Here is a 21,777-nt window from a genome sequence, read left to right on the forward strand (position 1 = left end):
CCAGATCACAGCATTGGTACAGTACCCTGTTCCATGAGGTCTGTTCTTTCCTCCAGGTGTATGCAGTCTGGCGCAGCCTTCTTTCCTGTTGCTCTCTCAGGATTAGTTGTAGTAACTATATTTTCATATTGTATGTGGCTTGGAAGGAGGTTTCTGCCTCACGTCTCACACCACCATCTTTAATCTGCCCATTTACTTTTCTTTTAACCACCATCATCATCACCAGTTAGAGGCACTCATTTGGGCTCTGCCAATGAAAACTATTTCTTTTTCTAACTTGAACAACCTTGTCATAGGTTCATCGAGAATCTGGAACCCTGAGCAGTATGACCCCTGGATGTGATACCCACAGCTTTCAAAAGTTGGTGTGTTTGATTCCTTGCGTGTATTTGTTCACATCCCTAAATTATGGAACCTTTTTACCATCAGACTACCATCAACCTAACAAGTTTTTATAGATTTCCTGTAGTTGTTCCTCTTTAGAAGCACTGGTTTATTTCTTTCAGCCAGTGGTGAAAGTCACCCTGCAGGACTTTTGACACTGTTTCCATTTGCTACCAATTTATACCAGTTGGTAATTGAGCCTTCTTAAGCTGGATGGAACAGAAAAAGATTGTTCATTTGTTTGTCTTAGTTGTGGTAAAATAAACATAATATAAATTTTACCATTGTAATCCTTTTTAAGTATACCATTCAGTGGCATTAAGTACCATCACAGTGTTGTGTAACCATCACTACTATTTCCAGAAGTTTTTCATCATCTCAAACAGAAACTCTGTATCCATTAGCTAATAGCTCCCCATTTCTCCCTCCTTCCAGCCCCTGGTCATTCTACTTTCTCTCTCTATGAATTTACCTATTCTATATACTTCATCTAAGTAGATTGATACAGTATTTGTCTTTTGTGTTTGGCTTATTTCATTGAGCATGTTTTCAAGGTTTATCCCTTTTGCAGCATATATCAGAATTTCATCCCCTTTTATGGCTAAATAATATTCCATTGTATTTTATATGCCATGTTTTGGCTATTATGAATAATGCCATTATGAACATTGGTGTACAAGTACCTGTTGAGTCTTTTTCCAATTCTTTGGGTATATACCTAGAAGTGGGACTGTTGAGTCATATGACAATTGTATTTATTTATTTTTGTTTAGGAACTGCTATATTGTTTTTGACAGTAGATGCACCATCTTACATTCCCACCAACAATATGAGGGTTACAATTTCTCTATATTCTCACCAACACTTGTTATTTTCCATTTTTTATTTTTTAATAACTATTTTAGTGAATATGAAGTAGTATATCATTGCAGTTTTGAATTTTCCATTTCTCTTATGACTAGTGATATTGACCATCTTTTCATGAACTTTTTCCACTTCTGTCTTTTCTTGAGAACTTCAGGTCCTTTGCCCATTTTTTAGTTAAATTGTTTTTCATTGAGTTATAAGAGTTTTTTTTATATATTCTGTCATGTCTTTGGGTTGTGTTTCAGGGTAATAATGGCCTTATAGATTGAGTTGAAAAGTGTTTTCCCTTCTTCAATATTTTGGAAGATTTTGAATAGAATTTGCTATTTTTTAAATGTTTTGTGGAATTCACCAGCAAAGCATCTTGTCCTGGAGTTTTCTTTGTCAGGAGGTTTTTGATTACTGATTCAATCTCATTGCTAATTATAGTTCTGTTAGATTTTCTATTTCTTTTTGAGTCAGTTTTGATAGTTTGTGTGTTTAATCATTTATCCATGTCATCTAGGCTGTCCAGTTTGTCAGCATACAATAGTCCATAATATTTTCTTACAATCTTTTTTATTTCTGTAAAATTACTAGTAGTGTCCCCATTTTCACTTCTACCTTTAATAATTTGAGTCTTCTTTATCCTCAATTCTTTTTTAAAAACAAATTATAAAGGGACCATATATGTCTCTTTTAATTGAACCTGTATGAGTCTCTAAGTGAGAGGAAATGAGTAAAAGGAAAATGGTTTGAGTGCTGGATTCACCCCCACATAGTCTACATTTTGTTGATTCTTAAACCTTGGGATATTGTGGAACCAGCTGCTTTCTTCTGTTTAGGTATGATGCAGAGTTTTTAGCAGGAAATCTATGGTCCTGATTTTCTATGTGCCTAATAGCAGTATTAGTGTTTGTAGAGGAATATTTGTATTGTATTTATAGAGGATACCAAAGATGTTCTCCTGCAGGAGAATATTAAGTGTATGCTAAAATGTACACAAGAGAAAATAAGTGCTATTATCTTGTAAAAATCCACCAGCTTCCCAAAATGAATCACCTCTAAATATGCTGTTTGTCTCTCTGGATTGTATGATTCTGTTTATTTTGGCTATAATGATAAAATTCATTTTGAAAAACATGGGCAAAAGAGTAAATTATCAGCTTATTGGAATAAAGGAAAGATTAAACAGAAAACCTGAGATGGGCAGAGTGCAGCTAAGTCTGAGGAAAAAACAGGAGTAAGAGAGCTGATTACCTCTAGTATCCTTGCCATCTCTCTCCTCCCTTCTCTCTTTTTTTTTTTAATTGAAGTATCATTGATATACAATCTTACATTTCTCCTCCCTTCTCTCTTGTAGGCTTTATCTTCTCTCACTGCACAATGGCCTGCTCACATGGCAGGAAACATGTCACTGACAGAATTTTATATCTTACAGATTCCTTGATGGGGGAGGGACTGATTTTTACTTTCTAGATTACAAATCTTAAAATCTTAGAAAAGATGTATTGGTCCCGCCAAAGGAACCCAGGTTGGTATCAACTAATTCTGGCCAGGGACTTGTAGAAACATTACAGCTCTACTAGTAGCCATGTGAAAGAAGGTAGCATATAGGGAGAATGAAGTTCCTGGGAGAATGGGGCTTCAGATAGACGTTTATGGTATGGAATGACAAAATGAATGATACAGTGAGAAAACTGCCTAATACTGAACCACTTTTTCTCAGAGAAAGGGATTTACCCCACTGGTAGGAATATATATGCTTATGAGATAAAACCTCCCCCTGGATTGCCTAAGAGTTGTGGAGGTGCCATAGATAAAATTCTACCAATGCTCACTCTCACTCTCTTTTTAAGCCCTACTGTACCCTGCTTTTACTTGTGACTCTGTCTTAACAACTTGAGATATTTCACATACCACAAAATTCACCCATTTAAAATGTACAGCTCAGTGGTTTTTAATATATTCATAGAGTTATACAACCATCATTACAAACTAATTTTAGAACATTAGGTCTAAAACCCCAAAAAGAAACCCAGTGCCCATTAGCAGCCACCTCCCATTGCTTTTCTGTCTCTTCTTTTCCCCTATCCTCACCCCCAAGTTCCTGGCAACCACTCATCTGCTTTCCATCTTTATGGATTTACCTATTCTGAATATTTCACATAAATGGAATCATACTATGTGGACATTTACATCTGGTTTCGTTCACTTAGCATAATGTTTTCAAGGTTCGTACTATACCACAGGTCAGTACTTCATTCCTGCTTTTTGCTGAATAATTTTTTGCTAGAATAACAGTATTTCAGAGTGTGGATATACCACATTTTAATTATTTATCAGTTGAAAATTGGCAGAGTAAAAATGGGATTTGAGGAATTGTGGTGAGTAGGAATTTCGGTTTGTGATGAATGAGTCTGAAATTACAGTCCATACAATCCAGATAGAGTAAGCAAAGGTAAAAAAGATAAAACAAAGGTAACAAAGTCAGTGAATAGGAAAGCTTTTCAGAGACCAGAAATCACAAAAAAGTTACAGTAAGAATAAAAAAGTTTGTGGTCAGTAGAGTTTCAGAATTTAAAATATTGGATGGCTTGAAAAACTGTAAGGCTCAATCTGTATAATACATATTATGCCAGTATTTGATTTTCTAAATCATAACTTCAGCTAAGAATGTAATTGCTAAGAATCTTGATAAGTTGACCTTTAAAATAGTCTTGTATTGTTTTAAATTATAACTAACCTTTGCTTAAATTGGATTTTACAGATTTTCTTTTTTATTAAATTAATTACATTAATCAGCCATAGTTTCTACAAAACAAAATAGCTTTTCAGGTGTTAAAAATAATTAGATTGTTCTGAAATGTTTGATTATAAAATATCACATAATTTACATTTTTTTAAATATATCATTTTCCTTCAGGTTACAATGTAGGATTTTAGAAGTCCTCCCTCCATCACATCAAAATGGTTTTGCTAATGGACATGTCAGCAGTATAGATGGAGAAACTATCATCATCAGTGATAGTGATGATTCAGAGACACAAAATAGTTCTTTCCAAAATGGGTAAGTGATTTTTAAATTTTTAAAATATATATCAGATTGGCTATTATCTCTTTGAAATATTTTTTCTTTAATCCCTCCCTTCTTCGCTTCTAGTCCTACTGTGATATATTATCCATCTAAACAATGTGGTTCAGCAACACATTAGTATTTGCAAAATTGAAACTTTTACCCAGGTAACTCTAGTCAGCTGCTTAAGAACAATAGAAGCTTACCTCATTCAGTTACACTTACACATTCCACTTTTTGTTTACTTGGGAGAATTCATTCTGTACTTCACTTACAGTTACTCACTTTATAGTGCATATGGTAAAGAATCTCTGTAATCTTAAATTCAGTCAGTTGACAGCCTGAGTCAGCTGAGTGCTGCAGGAGAAATCACATGAACAAATGTACATTGGCACTGTCTACAGGTAAATAAAAAATTTCAGCTGAGTCTTCAACTGATTAAAAGTCTTATACACGTTTTAGCTCAGCTCCCTCCTTTTTTCTTCATAACAGCTATCTAAATATTTACGATTCCATTCTGTTCCCTCTCTCTCTTTTAGGCGTCAAACTTAAAAATGCTTTCTCCAGTCTCTTATGTCTCTTTTTCTTCCCTATTTTCAGTGATGAGTACTAGAATATTCAAATAAAAAAACTGATTAACTACTTCCACTACTGCCACTGTTAACTACTTCCTTTAACTCCTTTGCTCCTGAAATACCAGTAACTATCAAGTTTTGTCCCTCAGCACCTTGTAATTCAAGTAACTCATTTTGTCTGACTTGAACTATTGTTATCTATAACTAGCATTTACTGTGTCCAGGCACTGTGCTAAGTACTTATGTGCTTATTTGTCAGTCCTGGAAGAGTATTGTTATCATTACTTAAAAAGAAGAACCTGAGCCTTAGAAAGGTTAATTGGCTTTGCAAAAGGTCATCTATCTAGTACATTACCTGACAGGAAAAAAATGATTTTTAGGTGAGCAAGTGAAGCATAACATGGTCCTATATATATTAAGTCTTTTGATACATCTCATTTTTTTCTTGAGTTGCTACTGTTAAGCAGAAAAAGAAACTAATAGGTCACTTGTCTATGTCACGCACTGAATATACAGTTTGGGGTACAAAATTAGTATGTATTGTGGTAGTTAATGCATGTCTTTTCAGCAATTCTGACAGTTGTTCATGTATTATGTTTGGGCTGTGTCAACGATTGTAGCCCTTTAATGGAGTTAGTTATATATCAGACGAGTCTTAAAAGGTTAGATACTGATTTTGTATATCGAAGATATTTTTAAAGTTAATTTAAATATAGTAAACATTTCTCTAAATTTTTTGGTTTTAAAATGATTCATCATTTAAGGGTATTTTTTTTTTTTTCTGGTCTCTTTTTTTTTTTTTTTTTTTTGTAGATAATTATTTTTTTATTGAAGGGTAGTTGACACACGGTATTACATTACATTAGTTTCAGGTGTACAACATAGTGATTCAACATTTATATACATGACAATTCTGGGTACCAGCTATCACCATACCAAGCTGTTACAATATCTTGACTATATTCATTACATCCCGGTTACTTATTATTTTACCATTGGAAGTGTATACTTTTTTTTTTTTTTTTTGTGAGGGAATCTCTCATATTTATTTATCAAATGGTTGTTAACAACAATAAAATTCTGTATAGGGGAGTCAATGCTCAATGCACAATCATTAATCCACCCCAAGCCTAATTTTCGTCAGCCTCCAATCTTCTGAGGCATAACAAACAAGTTCTTACATGGAGAACAAATTCTTACATAGTGAATAAGTTCTTACATGGTGAACAGTACAAGGGCAGCCATCACAGAAACCTTCGGTTTTGCTCATCCATTATGAACTATGAACAGTCAGTTCAAATATGAATACTCATTTGAATTTTATACTTGATTTATATGTGGATACCACATTTCTCTCTTTATTATTATTATTTTTAATAAAATGCTGAAGTGGTAGGTAGATACAAGATAAAGGTAGAAAACATAGTTTAGTGTTGTAAGAGAGCAAATGTAGATGATCAAGTGTGTGCCTGTAGCCTATGTGTTAATCCAAGCTAGACAAGGGCAATAAAACATCCACGGATGCAGAAGATTTCTCTCAGAACGGGGGGTGAGGTTCTAAGCCTCACCTCTGTTGATCCCCAATTTCTCACCTGATGACCCCCCTGCGACTGTGCCTGTCTTAGGTTGTTCCTCCCTTGAGGAATCTTACCCGTCTCTGGCTAACCAGTCATCTTCCGGGGCCACACAGGGAAATGTAAAGTTGGTAAGTGAGAGAGAAGCCTCATTTAAGGGTATTTTTTAGTAACTTTTGATAGACTTCTAATTCTTCTAGGTGCTGTGAAGAGCTTTTGAGATGAGGAATGTCTAGATTCTTAGGTTTGGCACTGTATTATTCAGCACATTGATGTCCTTTCCCTTCCTTTTACATTTGAATACGGGCTATCTGCATATTCTGTAGCTAATTTGTTACCTCAAGTACAGAGCAGATAAATTAGAATACCAACTAGTAATAGTAAACATTTTGCCTCTTACATGTAGCATTTAGAGCAAGATTTCCATTAGTGAATCCCACTTTTGCCACTTAAAACAAGCTTATCACAAAGTAGAGTTAAATTTGGCCATAAAAGCACTCAGTCATAGTTTCCTGCCTGATGAAGGCTGTGCCTTATTCCTTGAATATATAGATACTTGGGATAAACCCTTAATATAGGAAGAGTAAGCTGGTCAATTCACAGATATTTTTAACCTGTTCGTGATTCTCAAAGAATCTGAGCCTTCTTTATACATTAACATCATAAAATGCCTAGTTGTTTATAGGTTGCTACTTATAGTATGAGATAACTGGATGGGTAATGAACAGTCCATTTTGGACCTTTACTCTGCTGAGTTATCTCTATTATTTCCCTTATTTAAGTGAGTAAGAAATTTACTTCTAAGTTGCTCCTTGACTACAAAATATAATCTGGATTTACTCATGTTTTGGTAGGTGGATTGAAGGAGAGGGAATGGGACAATTATTTAATGGTCATTTTCCATGAAATAAGCTGTATAACAGCATCCACATACATTATCTTATTTATTCCTCAGAACCATTCTATAAGGGTATAGATGGTCATATTCTTATATCATTGAGGAGAAATGGAAGTTCAAACTTAGAAAATTTGCCCAGCATCACATAATTACTAAAAAGGCAGTATAGTACTCTTCACTCTGCCTGCCCACAAAGAAGCCCTTCTGCCAGGACTGGTGTCTACCCACCTCGGCCCTGCTCTCAGGAGTCAAAGTTCGCTACTTGTTCACTGATAATATATCTCATTCAATCTTCATGGGGGATCACGGGAAGATGGCGGCTTGAGTAGTTCAGAGGAAATCTCCTCCCCAAAAACATATATTTATGAAAATACAATAAATACAACTATTCCTAAAAGAGACACCAGTGGATGCAGTACAACAGCCAGGATACATCTACATCTGTGAGAACTCAACATCACATGAAGGGGGTAAGATATAAGCTGCAGCCAGGCGGCACCCAAACGCTCCCCGACCCCAAAACCCGGCGGGAAGAAAGGAGTTGTAACGGGGAGGGAGTGAAAGCCCAGGACTGCTAAACCTCCAGCTCTAGAAATCCGCACCCAGATCCCAGACACAAGGTGAATGGGGTACTGGATATTAGAGAAACAGAAAAGCAAAACCTGTGGGCAGTTCCCCACAACTGGCACCCCTGAGACAAAAGAAAAGCAAGTGCTTTCTGCAAGTCTTAAAGAGACAGGGACCCCATAGCTGGACCAAGTTGTCCTGTCACAATTAGCCAGCAGCTGGGAATCCCGGGGAAACTTAGGCGCCCTAAACCCTGGGGAGGCAGTGCAGCTCTGAAGCCCCTCATGGCACTAAGCAGCCTGCCAGTCATTCCTCCAACTGAAACGGACCCCGACACACCGGCCCAGTAGCGGCAGAGTAGCAGCACGTGCCGGGGATGGTGGTGCTGGAAGGGACCGGGAGCAGATCCATGTGCCAACGACAGCAGAAGAGACCGGGAGAGGCTTGTGTGAGCCCGCAGCGGCGCAACCAAACAGCCTGGTCACTGCGGCTCACATGCACTGGCAGCAGTGGAGCCAGAGGAGCCCGGTAGAGGCCCACACGCACCTGCAGTGGAGCCAGAGGGAGCAGGCACGCTCCCAGCAGCCAACTGGAATCCCAGCCCAAGGCACAGCCGCCTGGGCCAGACCCAAAGGCCACTGCTGGCACAGAGCTGCCCAGCAGGGGCGCCACTAGCACAGAGGAGCGCATCTGGCGTGCCTGCCACTCCCCTGCAGGGCTCCGCGCTGCTCTGACGAAGACCCCGCCCACAGCAGCTTAGGGGACTAACCCGGTGGCTGCTCCAGGAGTGCGGGTAACCATCACAGGCAGCAGAGAACGGCAAGGCATCCAGCAGGCAGGCAAGGACTTTCTTCTCCCAGCTAACACACCTGCAACCTGCCTACAGCCACCGCTATCACAGAGCTGCAGAGAAATATGCAAGAGCTAAGGGATGAAGTCTGGAGGGAGATTACAGAAGTGAAACAAACTCTGGAAGGATTTATAAGCAGAATGGATATGATGCAAGAAGCCATTGATGGAATAGAAACCAGAGAACAGGAATGCATAGAAGCTGATGCAGAGAGAGATAAAAGGATCTCCAGGAATGAAATAATATTGAGAGAACTGTGTGACCAATCCAAAAGGAACAATATCCACATTATAGGGGTACCAGAGGAAGAAGAGAGAAAAAAAGTGACAGAAAGTGTCTTTGAAGAAATAATTGCTGAGAACTTCCCCAAACTGGGGGCGGAAATAGTTGCTCAGACTACAGAGGCACACAGAACTCCCAACGGAAGGGACCCAAAGAGGACAACACCAAGACACATAATCATTAAAATGGCAAAGATCAAGGACAAGGACAGAGTATTAAAGGCAGCCAGAGAGAGAAAAAAGGTCACCTACAAAGGAAAACCTGTCAGGCTTTCATCAGACTTCTCAACAGAAACCTTATAGGCCAGAAGAGAATGGCATGATATATTTAATGCAATGAAACAGAATGGCCTTGAACCAAGGTTACTGTATCCAGCACGATTATCATTTAAATATGAAGGAGGGATCAAACAATTCCCAGACAGGCAAAAGTTGAGAGAATTTGCCTCCCACAAACCACCTCTAAGGGGTATCTTAGAGGGACTGCTCTAGATGTGAGCACTCCTAAAAAGAGCACAGAACAAAACACCCAACATATGAAGAATGGAGGAGGAGGAAAAAGAAGGGAAAGAAATAATCATCAGACTGTGTTTATAACAGCTCAATAAGCCAGTTAAGTCAGACAGTAAGGAAGTAAACAAGCTAACCTTGAAGCTTTCGTAACCACTAAAATCTAAATCCTGCAATGGCAGTAAGTACTTATCTTTCAATAATCACCCTAAATGTAAATGACTGAATGCACCAATCAAAAGATACAGAGTAATAGAATGGATAAAAAAAGCAAGACCCATCTATATGCTGCTTACAAGAGACTCACCTCAAACCCAAAGACATGCACAGATTAAAAGTCAAGGGATGGAGAAAGATACTTCATGCAAACAACAGAGAGAAAAAAGCAGGTGTTGCAATACTAGTATCAGACAAAATAGACTTCAAAATAAAGAAAGTAACAAGATAAAGAAGGACATTACATAATGATAAAGGACTCAGTCCCACAAGAGGATATAACCATTATAAACATATATGCACCCAATATAGGAGCACCAATATATGTGAAACAAATACTAACAGAATTAAAGGAGGAAATAGAATGCAATGCATTCATTTTGGGAGACTTTAACACACCACTCACTCCAAAGGACAGATCCACCAGACAGAAAATAAGTAAGGACACAGAGGCACTGAACAACACATGAGAACAGATGGACCTAATAGACATCTATAGAACTCTACATCCAAAAGCAACAGGATACACATTCTTCTCAAGTGCACATGCAACATTCTCCAGAATAGACCACATAGTAGGCAACAAAAAGAGCCTCAGAAAATTCCAAAAGATTGAAATCCTACCAACCAACTTTTCAGACCACAAAGGTATAAAACTAGAAATAAATTGTACAAAGAAAGCAAAAAGTCTCACAAACACATGAGGCTTAACAACATGCTTCTAAATAATCAATGGATCAACGACCAAATTAAAATGGAGATCCAGCAATATATGGAAACATATGACAACAACAACACAAAGCCCCAACTTCTGTGGGACACAGCAAAAGCAGTCTTAAGAGGAAAGTATATAGCAATCCACGCATAGTTAAAGAAGGAAGAACAATCCCAAATGAATAGTCTAATGTCACAATTATTGAAATTGGAAAAAGAAGAACAAATGAGGCCTAAGGTCAGCAGAAGGAGGGACATAATAAAGATCAGAGAAGAAATAAATAAAGTTGAGAAGAATAAAACAGTAGCAAAAATCAATGAAACCAAGAGCTGGTTCTTCGAGAAAATAAACAAAATAGATAAGCCTCTAGCCAGACTTATTAAGAGAAAAAGAGAGTCAACACACATCAACAGAATCAGAAATGAGAAAGGAAAAATCACGACGGACCCCACAGAAATACAAAGAAGTATTAGAGAATACTATGAAAACCTATATGCGAACAAGCTGGAAAACCTAGGAGAAATGGACAACTTCCTAGAAAAATACAACCTTCCAAGACTGACCCAGAAAGAAACAGAAAATCTAAACAGCAACGAAATTGAATCAGTACCCAAGAACAAAACCCCCGGGCCAGATGGATTCACCTCAGAATTTTATCAGACATACAGAGAAGACATAACACCCATTCTCCTTAAAGTTTTCCAAAAAATAGAAGAGGAGGGAATACTCCCAAACTCATTCTATGAAGCCAACATCACTCTAATACCAAAACCAGGCAAAGACCCCACCAAAGAAGAAAACTACAGACCAATATCCCTGATGAACATAGATGCAAAAATACGCAACAAAATATTAGCAAACTGAATTCAAAAATACATCAAGAGGATCATACACCATGACCAAGTGGGATTCATCCCAGGGATGCAAGGATAGTACATTTGAAAATCCATCAACATCATCCACCACATCAACAAAAAGAAGGACAAAAACCACACGATCATCTCCATAGAGGCTGAAAAAGCATTTGACAAAATTCAACATCCATTCCTGATAAAAACTCTCAACAAAATGGGTATAGAGGACAAGTACCTCAACATAATAAAGGCCATATATGACAAACCCACAGCCAACATCATGCTAAACAATGAAAAGCTGAAAGGTTTTCCTTTAAGATTGGGAACAAGACAGGGATGTTCACTCTCCCCACTGTTATTCAACATAGTACTGGAGGTCCTAGCCATGGCAATCAGACAAAACAAAGAAATACAAGGCATCCAGATTGGTAAAGAAGAAGTCAAACTGTCACTATTTGCAGATGACATGATATTGTACATAAAAAACCCTAAAGGGTCCACTTCAAAACTACTAGAACTAATATCGGAATTCAGCAAAGTTGCAGGATACAAAATTAATACACAGAAATCTGTGGCTTTCCTGTACACTAATGAAGAACTAACAGAAAGAGAAATCAGTAAAACAATTCCATTCACAATAGCATCAAAAAGAATAAAATACCTAGGAATAAACCTAACCAAGGAAGTGAAAGACCTATACCCTGAAAACTGCAAGACACTCTGAAGAGAAATTAAAGAGGACACTAACAAATGGAAATTCATCCCATGCTCTGGCTAGGAAGAATTAATCTTGTCAAAATGGCCATCCTGCCTAAAGCAAACTACAGATTTAATGCAATCCCTATCAAAATATCAACAGCATTCTTCAACGAACTGGAACAAATAGTTTTAAAATTCATATGGAACCACCAAAGACCCCAAATAGCCAAAGCAATCCTGAGAAGGAAGAATAAAGCAGGGGGGATCTCGCATTCCAACTTCAGGCTCTTCTACAAAGCCACAGTAATCAAGACAATTTGGTACTTGCACAAGAACAGACCTACAGACCAGTGGAACAGAACAGAGAGTCCAGATATTAACGCAAACATACATGGTCAATTAATATACAATAAAGGAGCCATGGACATACAATGGGGAAGTGATAGCCTATTCAACAGCTGGTGTTGGCAAAACTGGACAGCTACATGTAAGAGAATGAAACTGGATCACTGTCTAACCCCATACAAAAAAGTAAATTCAAAATGGATCAAAGACCTGAATGTAAGTCATGAAACCATAAAACTCTTAGAAAAAAACATAGGCAAAAATCTCTTGGACATAAACATGAGCGACTTCTTCATGAACATGTCTCCCCGGACCAGGGAAACAAAAGCAAAAATGAACAAGTGGGACTATATCAAGCTGAAAAGCTTCTGTACAGCAAAGGACACCATCAACAGAACAAAAAGGCATCCTACAGTATGGGAGAATATATTCATAAATGGCAGATCCAATAAAGGGTTGACATCCAAAATATGTAAAGAGCTCATGCACCTCAACTAACAAAAAGCAAATAATCCAATTTAAAAATGGGCAGAGGAACTGAACAGACACTTCTCCAAAGAAGAAATTCAGATGGCTAACAGGCATATGAAAAGATGCTCCACATCGCTGGTTATCAGAGAAATACAAATTAAAACCACAATGAGATATCACCTCACACCAGTTAGGCTGGCCAACATCCAAAAGACAAACAACAACAAATGTTGGTGAGGATGTGGAGAAAGGGAAACCCTCCTACACTGCTGGTGGGAATGTAAGTTAGTTCAACCGTTGTGGAAAGCCCTTATGGAGGTTTCTCAGAAAACTTTAAACTAGAAATACCATTTGACTCAGGAATTCCACTCCTAGTAATATACCCTAAGAATGTGAGATCCCAGTTTCAAAAAGACATATGCACCCCTATGTTTATTGCAGCACTATTTACATAGCCAAGAAAAGGAAGCAACCTAAGTGTCCATCAGTAGTTGAATGGATAAAGAAGAGGTGGTACATATACACAATGGAATATTATTCAGCCATAAGAAGAAAACAAATCCTACCATTTGCAACACCATGGATGGAGCAAGAGGGTTTTATGCTCAGTGAAATAAGCCAGTCGGAGAAAGACAAGTACCAAATGATTTCACTCATCTGTGGAGTATAAGAACAAAGAAAAAAACTGAAGGAGCAAAATAGCAGCAGACTCACAGAACTCAAGAATGGACTAATAGTTGTTAAAGGGATAGGGACTGGGGATTCTGGGCAGGGAAGGAGGGATAAGGGGGAAAATGGGCATTAGGATTAGCACACATAATGTAGCAGAGGTGGGCACGGAGAAGGCAGTATAACACAGAGAAGACAAATAGTGATTCTATAGCATCTTACGACGCTGATGTACAGTGACTGTAATGGGGTTGTGGGGGGGACTTGGTAATGGGGGGAGTCTAGTAAACATAATGTTCCTCATATAATTGTAGATTAATGATACCAAGAAAAAAAAAGATATGGTACATATACACAATGGAATATTATTCAACCATAAGTAGAAAACAAATCCTACCATTTGCAACAGCATGGATAGAGCTGGAGGGTATTATGCTCAGTGAAATAAGCCAGGCAGAGAAAGACAAGTACCAAATGATTTCGCTCATCTGTGGAGTATAAGAACAAAGCATAAACTGAAGGAACAAAACAAGGAGACTCACAGAATCCAAGAATGGACTAACAGTTACCAAAGGGAAAGGGACTGGAGAGGATGTGTGGGAAGGGAGGGAAAAGGGGAATAAGGGGCATTATGATAAGCACACATAGTGTAGTTCGGAGGCATGGGGAAGGCAGGAGAGCACAGAAAAGACAAGTAGTGACTCTATAGCATCTTACTATGCTAATGGACTGACTGTGACTATAATGGGGTATGTGGTGGGGACTTGATAATGGGAGGAATCTAGTAACCATAATGTTGCCCATGTGATTTTGTATTAATCATACCAAAATAAAAAATAGAATGAAATAAAATAAAGAAGAAACCAGTTTCTTAGAAATTCGATTTCCACTTAAAATCTCATGTTGCCAAATGAATCATTAATGGATTTTTGTCTTTGTTCTTTTTAGGAAAAGAAAAGATGCAATTGATCCCTTATTATTCAAGTATAAGGTGCAACCCACTAAAAAAGAATTGTACGAGTGTGCTATTGTTAAAGCAACACAAATCAGGTAAAACTCAGTATCTTCTCTGTGCTGATTTAAAGTAGAATAATTGTATTAAATTAAGAAGATTTGATGTAAAGTAAGTGGGTACTGCTGTGATTGCTTCCTTTTTAAAGTAATGTACATTTATATGCTTATAGACTGATAAAGTGAATGAACTCCATGAGCCCTTTGTAACTAGCCCCAAATAATCTTCACATCTAAAAAATTAAGAAGGGTCCTATTCATGAAGTACTTCTCATGAGAGGACTCGATTTTGAAAGCTGAGAAATCTGCTGGTACTTACAAATATATCACATTTGTAATATTTTATTCATTAGGCACAAACGTGATCAGTCTCTATCATTGCTTAAGAAAGTTAAGTAATAAAAAATGAGTATCTAAAAATTCCTGTTTGAGGCCTAATCAAAAGAGAGAAATAGGTTAATATTTAACAGAACTAGCTCTAGGTTTCACAGATGTGTTTTAGGAAAATCCCTATTGTTGCCTGTTGAAATTAGGCTCTTCGTCATCTGAAAGTAAGTTGACATTATCAGCTATCAACTTGCCACCTAGGAGTCAATCTTGCATTTCATTTGATATAAAATCATTTTACTTATTTTCTCATTCCTGTTGCCCTATACATACTCATGAGTCCAAGAAAGAGTGTTAATAATGTAAGTGTTGAGTGAAGCCTGAGTCAGCTATTATTACTTTGTAAAACTATTTGGAGGTGTGTGGAGTTATAAAACTATAACTATTGTTTAGTTGGTTTGTTTTTGGGGGGCCTATTATTAAGATCTCTGGAGCATTCTGCATTTTATTATATAGTGAAAAATAGTATTCCCAAGGTAATGCTCATGGATATTCAAGCTTTTGAATTTGTTCAGTTTATGGGCTAATGAGTAGCAAAGTTGAAACTACCAGTGTTTTCCTTATTCATAGTTTTGTCTTTTTGTTTTTTGCCTTCAGTTCAAGATACGTTCTTTATATGACATAATTTTCTACTTAATATTTATTTTTCTAACTACTTTTGACTTATATATTAAATAGAATTCTGCTAGATCTTGGTTATGGTTTTAGTAACTCATTTCCTTCTTAAGAAGCCAAAGAATTACAAAGCAAGAAAGTTATACTTGATAATAAAAGACTTAAATGACTTGCAGCTCTTTGTTAGTATCAAAAGATAGTACTGTTCCTATAATAAAGAGATGGTGATATTACTATAAGGAAGACATGTTAGCACTGACAAGTAGAACTGTCTGTGATGATGGAAATATTGTATGTGTGCTATCCAGTGTGGTAGCCGATAGCCACATATGGTTATTGGTCACCTGAAATGTGGCTAGTAATAGTGAAGAACTGAACTTTTAATCTTACTTATAAAAAAACCCACATGTGGCTATAAGTATCAGTTAGGACAATACAGTTCTTCAGTACCTAGTATATTTTAAAATAGTCAACAGATAATTACCTTCTCCTTGTCAGCTGCTAGGATAAAGCAGTGAACCAGAATCTTTTCTCTCACATAGTCCTTTCAATAATCTAGGAAAAGAATACATGTGTTGGGGAGAGCTACTACTTAAAAACTCTGTACTGTTTATTTGCTTTTAGAAGCTTTTAACTTAGCTTTTTCTTGAAAGGTATACACTGAATTCAATTAAATCATTTACTTTCCAGAAATACTTGTGTGTTGTTTATTGTTTTTGTTCTGTTTATGCTAGTGTTTATTACCATTTGGTTGCTGTTCTTTAATTTGGGGGTAAGAGAGAGTCAAAAATAGTGTATTTTTAGAATCTTAATTCTAGTCCTCTTTAATTTTAATTCCGTGAACTTATTGACTACATATGACGTTTAAATACAAAGTACTTTAGAATTTGATAAAACCCAGTTCAACTTTGTTCACAATGTCCATTTGAATGTTGACTTACTTAGTGTTATATCTGTTAGTCTACTGATTTTAAATTTTTTGAAGATTTTAATGGTGATACTTGTAGGGATGATCATCTAATTTTATAACATTTGCTTTCCTCTCTGTAGTGTATTTTCCTTGAGGTTTATTTGATTTTTAAATGATTCCTAAGCAACATATGGATGCACTACTTTTGTAGTGGATTTTTATAATAGATCTACTCAAGTAAATCTTATAACATTCTACACAAAAGCTTCTGTATAAAGTTTCTCATAACTTGTATGTAAATGCTATTGGACAATGCAATGTCCTTTTTTCCCTATTTCTTGAAATAGAGTTTATAGATTTTCAGAGGTTATGGAGTTCTGATTGAATTCTTCAATACTAATACTTACCTCTTCCTCCTCCCTTTTTCCCCTGGTAGCCGGAGAAAACACCTATTTTCTCGTGATAAACTAAAGCTTTTTCTGAAGCAACACTGTGAACCACAAGATGGAGTCATTAAAATTAAGGTAATCAGAAAAGTGAAATTATTTGTTGGAAGGAAGAACAAAAGAAATGGGTAATGTTAAAAAGTTATAACATTGCAGAAATGTTCCAAAGTTGGTTGAAAATACCTCTTCTTTTACCTGGAGGCAATTTTTAGTTAATTTCTTTATATTCATTGGATTAAACATTGTTTTTGCAATTGTTAGAATCACTAGGTATCTCAGGTACTACCGTTGTTTTCTTTGTAAAAAAAAAGAAAAGAATCCAGGACAGGTGAGAATAGATAGAAAACTTGGAAAAAGAAAAATTATAGGGATGGAACAACTATAGTTCTAATAGTTTGTTTCTGACTCACAAAAATGATTCAAAGAACAATGGCTAAAATAGATCCTACTAGATAGGAGAACAATATTTATAATAAAGAGAACATCAGAGACCAGTACTCAGTAGGCAGATTATATTTTATTCATAACCATTAAGAGGGAAACAATCTAGAAAACTCACATTCTATACTAAGTAAAGAGTTAAATGATAAAATTAAAGCTAATTTTTAAAAATAAATATTTAGCTTGTATTGGAAGAGAAACACTAAGTAAAAAAGCAATAGAATGGGTTAGAAAGATGTGTATAGGTGTCAAAAGTCAGCTACTATATGCTTAAGATTTGTTCATTTCATTATATGTAAATGGTAAATCAAAAAATGAATGAAATAAAAAAGAATATATGAGTTTACTCTATGTGAAAAGTAGCATTTCAAATCTCTAGAGACCAAGAAAAGTTACTTAATAAATAAAACTGGGACAAATGGTCAACTATTTGGAAAAATAAGTTAGATCTAACACACAAAGAAAATTAATTAAACAAATCTTAATGTTATGCATGCTCAAATACTTAAGAGTAGCAATAGAAAAATACCAAGGATGAGACTGATTTAACAATATAAACATATGTAGGTTTGAAAATGTCATGAATAGACTCCAAAGGCAAGTGCTAAAGGAAAAACACTTTCAGTGAATAAATGAGGAGCTCAAATCAATTAGAAAACCTTAAGAACCACAGTAGAAAAATAGACATAAAAGTTCAGTGTATGAAATATAAAAACTTAAAAACGTAAGATAAAATCATCTGGAAGAAATATAAGTGTTTCAAATGTAAGCATATTTATGTACTCCTCTGAAGAAAAAGAGATTGCTTAAATTATTTGCTGTCTGTAGCACTGATTATCAGGTAGCCATGTAAAATGGTGCTTATAAAAGTTAATGATTTAGATACTTGTGATAAGTGGCTGGAGCAGTGCTGCCTTTTGGTAGGTAGTCAGTGAATATATGAATAGTTGTAATATGTGTATCATAAATAACCAGTTAGCCAGCCCCCAAAATTTACAAAAATGTCTTAAATATCAGTGAACACATCAATGAACAAAAATATGCTAATTGGGAAAAATGGTGAGTGACATCAGCAGTTATTCACCAGGGGGGAAAAAAATCAATAAAAAAGAAGTTTGAATTTACTTAATAAATAAATGAAAATAAAGGTGACAGTAACCATTTTTCCCTGAGAGTGTAATGAAAGACTGTTAGTGTCTATTCTGGTTATTTGCACACTAAGAGCATGCATGCACACATACACCCCAAACAGCAGTTTGATACCCATATGGTGCATATAGGCTGTTAGGAGTACCTACAAGAACACAAAGATGTGAGTATTTGTATTTATTGCATGTTATGTGTATGTGAATAAGGAATCTTGGCAATTAATGTGTTAAAGCCTGTTTTGACTTCTTTTTGAGCATGATGTTTCAGAAGAAACCACCCATATGCTTTATGTTCATACTTAAAGGACAATTAATTCTGTGTATATTCAGAGTTTTTTATATGGGATAACAGATGACCGTCTTACTGGAATTTAATGTAAAAATTTCAGTAGATTCTTGATTTATTATGATGACCAGAATTGATTGAATTTTAGGTGTTAACAACTATGTTCTAACAACAACAAATATTATACAGAAAATTGAATTCCCAGAAGTATTCCTGTTTTATTAATAATTTTGGATTTTGTATCATTATTTTCTTATACATTTCCTGAAAGATATTTCTAAAATGGTACATATTTTCTTCAAGAGAAAGAAATGATGATCATGGCTATTAGATCAAAAATAATCTTCAGAATTGCTAACAAAAAAACAGTACAGAATTAGGCATGGATAAAAGGTGAAAAAGTTCTGAATACAAAGTAAAAAGAGCAATTCTTTTGGATTTAGCACTTACCCTGGAACCACACCACTTCTGGTAAAAATGAGGTTCACTTCTTTGAACTTAAATTCTGAGTTAAAACTTCATAGGAATTTGTCAGTATTTCTGCTTGTATCCAGACCAGCTTTAGAATCTGGTACATAAAGTGTTTATCACCCCACACTGGGGAGCAAAATCTAAATGTTCAGCTGTTAGGAAATTTTTAAAAATTTTATGGTAATTACAGTGGTTTTTTAATGTTAAATATATGGATTATTTATTTACATAGAAAATCTCATATAAAATCAGAAACAAAGCAGACAAAAAGTGTTGTATAAATATAATTTTGAAATAGTTTTAGAATTCAAGAAACTAAAACAGCCGTGAGTATTTTATGGCGAAGTAATCCTTTGAATTTCCAGTTTTTTCTTTCTGATGAACTGATTAATTATATAGTTTTTAAAAGGATCAAGTAAACCAACTAGAATGTGTATTGCTACATAGGAACACATGAAATCCTAATGTTTTTGACCTGGTCTTTAGCAGCAATCATGACATGTTAGAGCACATCTGTATATGGTTTACTATTGTGTTACTATTATGCCCTTTGTCTTTTTTATGAAGGCATCCTCTCTTTCAACATATAAAATAGCAGAACAAGATTTTTCTTATTTCTTCCCTGATGATCCACCCACATTTATCTTCAATCCTACTAACAGAAGAAGAGGAAGACCTTCCAAACGAGTTAGTCAGGTAAATAGAGCATAGATTAAAAACTAATTGTTACTCTTAATACTACTATTCAACATCAAGGGCAGTCTTTGGCTCCCCTCATCCCCATAGCCTATGAGGAAACACATTCCTTTACACACAAAATGTTTCCAGTATGAATTAGACATGGCTGTCATGTCACATGAATTTTATACCAAAGTGGGAAGCAAGCATATAAAGCAATTACTAAAATGTAAAGCAGAATGAAATAACAAGGAATTGAAACATAAGAAACATTTATAAGATAAGAGCTATAAGAACATCACATTAATTGAGCAAGCTGAAGACATTATTATTGCCATAAATAAAGTAAAAATACACTTTTGGCATTGTTTAACATTGGCCATAAGAACATTTCTGACATGCCGTATCTCTGCATCTTTCTTACTTGATGTCTACAACATCTAGTTTATAAATACCCTGGAAGATTTTTTTTGTTTTTCTAATGCATATTTTTAAGGCTCTCTTTATATATTACCAAGTTGGTTTTTTTTTTTTTTGTATCATTAATCTACAATTACATAAAGAACATTATGTTTGCTAGGCTACCCCCTTCACCAAGTCCCCCACACAAACCCCATTACAGTCACTGTCCATCAGCGTAGTAAGATGCAGTAGAATCACTATTTGTCTTCTCTGTGTTGCACAGCCCTCCCCGTGCCCCCCCCACATTATACATGCTAATTGTAATGCCCCCTTTCTTCTTCCCCGCCATTATCCCTCCCTTCCCACCCATCCTCGCCAGTCCCTTTCCCTTTGGTAACTGTTAGTCCATTCTTGGGTTCTGTGATTCTGCTGCTGTTTCGTTTCTTCAGTTTTTCTTTGTTCTTATACTCCACAGATGAGTGAAATCATTTGGTACTTGTCTTTCTCTGCTTGGCTTATTTCACTGAGCATAATACCCTCTAGCTCCATCCATGTTGTTGCAAATGGTAGGATTTGTTTTCTTCTTATGGCTGAATAATATTCCATTGTGTGTATGTACCACATCTTCTTTATCCATTCATCTACTGATGGACACTTAGGTTGCTTCCATTTCTTGGCTATTGCAAATAGTGCTGCGATAAACATAGGGGTGCATCTGTCTTTTTCAGACTGGGCTGCTGTATTCTTAGGGTAAATTCCTAGAAGTGGAATTCCTGGGTCAAATATTATTTCTATTTTGAGCTCTTTGAGGAACCTCCATATTACTTTCCACAATGGTTGAACTGATTTACATTCCCACCAGCAGTGTAGGAGGGTTCCCCTTTCTCCACAACCTCGCCAACATTTGTTGTTGTTTGTCTTTTGGATGGCGGCAATCCTTACTGGTGTGAGGTGATATCTCATTGTGGTTTTAATTTGCATTTCACTGATGACCAGCGATGTTGAGCATTTTTTCATGTGTCTGTTGGCCATCTGAATTTCTTCTTTGGAGAACTGCCTGTTCAGCTCCTCTGCCCATTTGTAAATTGGATTATTTGCTTTTTGTTTATTGAGGTGTGTGAGCTCTTTATATATTTTGGATGTCAACCCTTTATTGGATCTGTCATTTATGAATATATTCTCCCATACTGTAGGATGCCTTTTTGTTCTGTTGATGGTGTCCTTTGCTGTACAGAAGCTTTTCAGCTTGATATAGTCCCACTTGTTCATTTTTGCTTTTTTCCCATGCCCGGGGAGATATATTCAAGAAGAGGTCACTCATGTTTATGTCTAAGAGATTTTTGCCTGTGTTTTTTTCTAAGAGTTCTTCAGTTTCATGACTTACATTCAGGTCTTTGATCCATTTTGAATTTACTTTTGTGTATGGGGTTAGACAGTGATCCAGTTTCATTC

At 36.1% G+C, this 21,777-nt stretch overlaps 1 protein-coding gene across 4 annotated transcripts in view; it reads left to right on the forward strand.

The window, feature by feature from the left end:
* BAZ1A (bromodomain adjacent to zinc finger domain 1A) overlaps positions 1-21,777 on the forward strand; it is a 132,804-nt gene that overhangs the window by 52,823 nt on the left and 58,204 nt on the right. For all 4 annotated transcript variants that reach the window (XM_057488500.1, XM_036881254.2, XM_036881253.2 and 1 more), the window contains 4 exons: positions 4,157-4,300; positions 14,479-14,580; positions 16,890-16,977; positions 19,813-19,941. In XM_057488500.1, coding sequence (XP_057344483.1) covers positions 4,157-4,300; positions 14,479-14,580; positions 16,890-16,977; positions 19,813-19,941 — 463 coding nt within the window. The remainder of the gene's footprint in view (positions 1-4,156; positions 4,301-14,478; positions 14,581-16,889; positions 16,978-19,812; positions 19,942-21,777) is intronic.

This window comes from Manis pentadactyla, chromosome 11, assembly GCF_030020395.1.
Source record: "Manis pentadactyla isolate mManPen7 chromosome 11, mManPen7.hap1, whole genome shotgun sequence".
NCBI lineage: Eukaryota > Metazoa > Chordata > Mammalia > Pholidota > Manidae > Manis > Manis pentadactyla.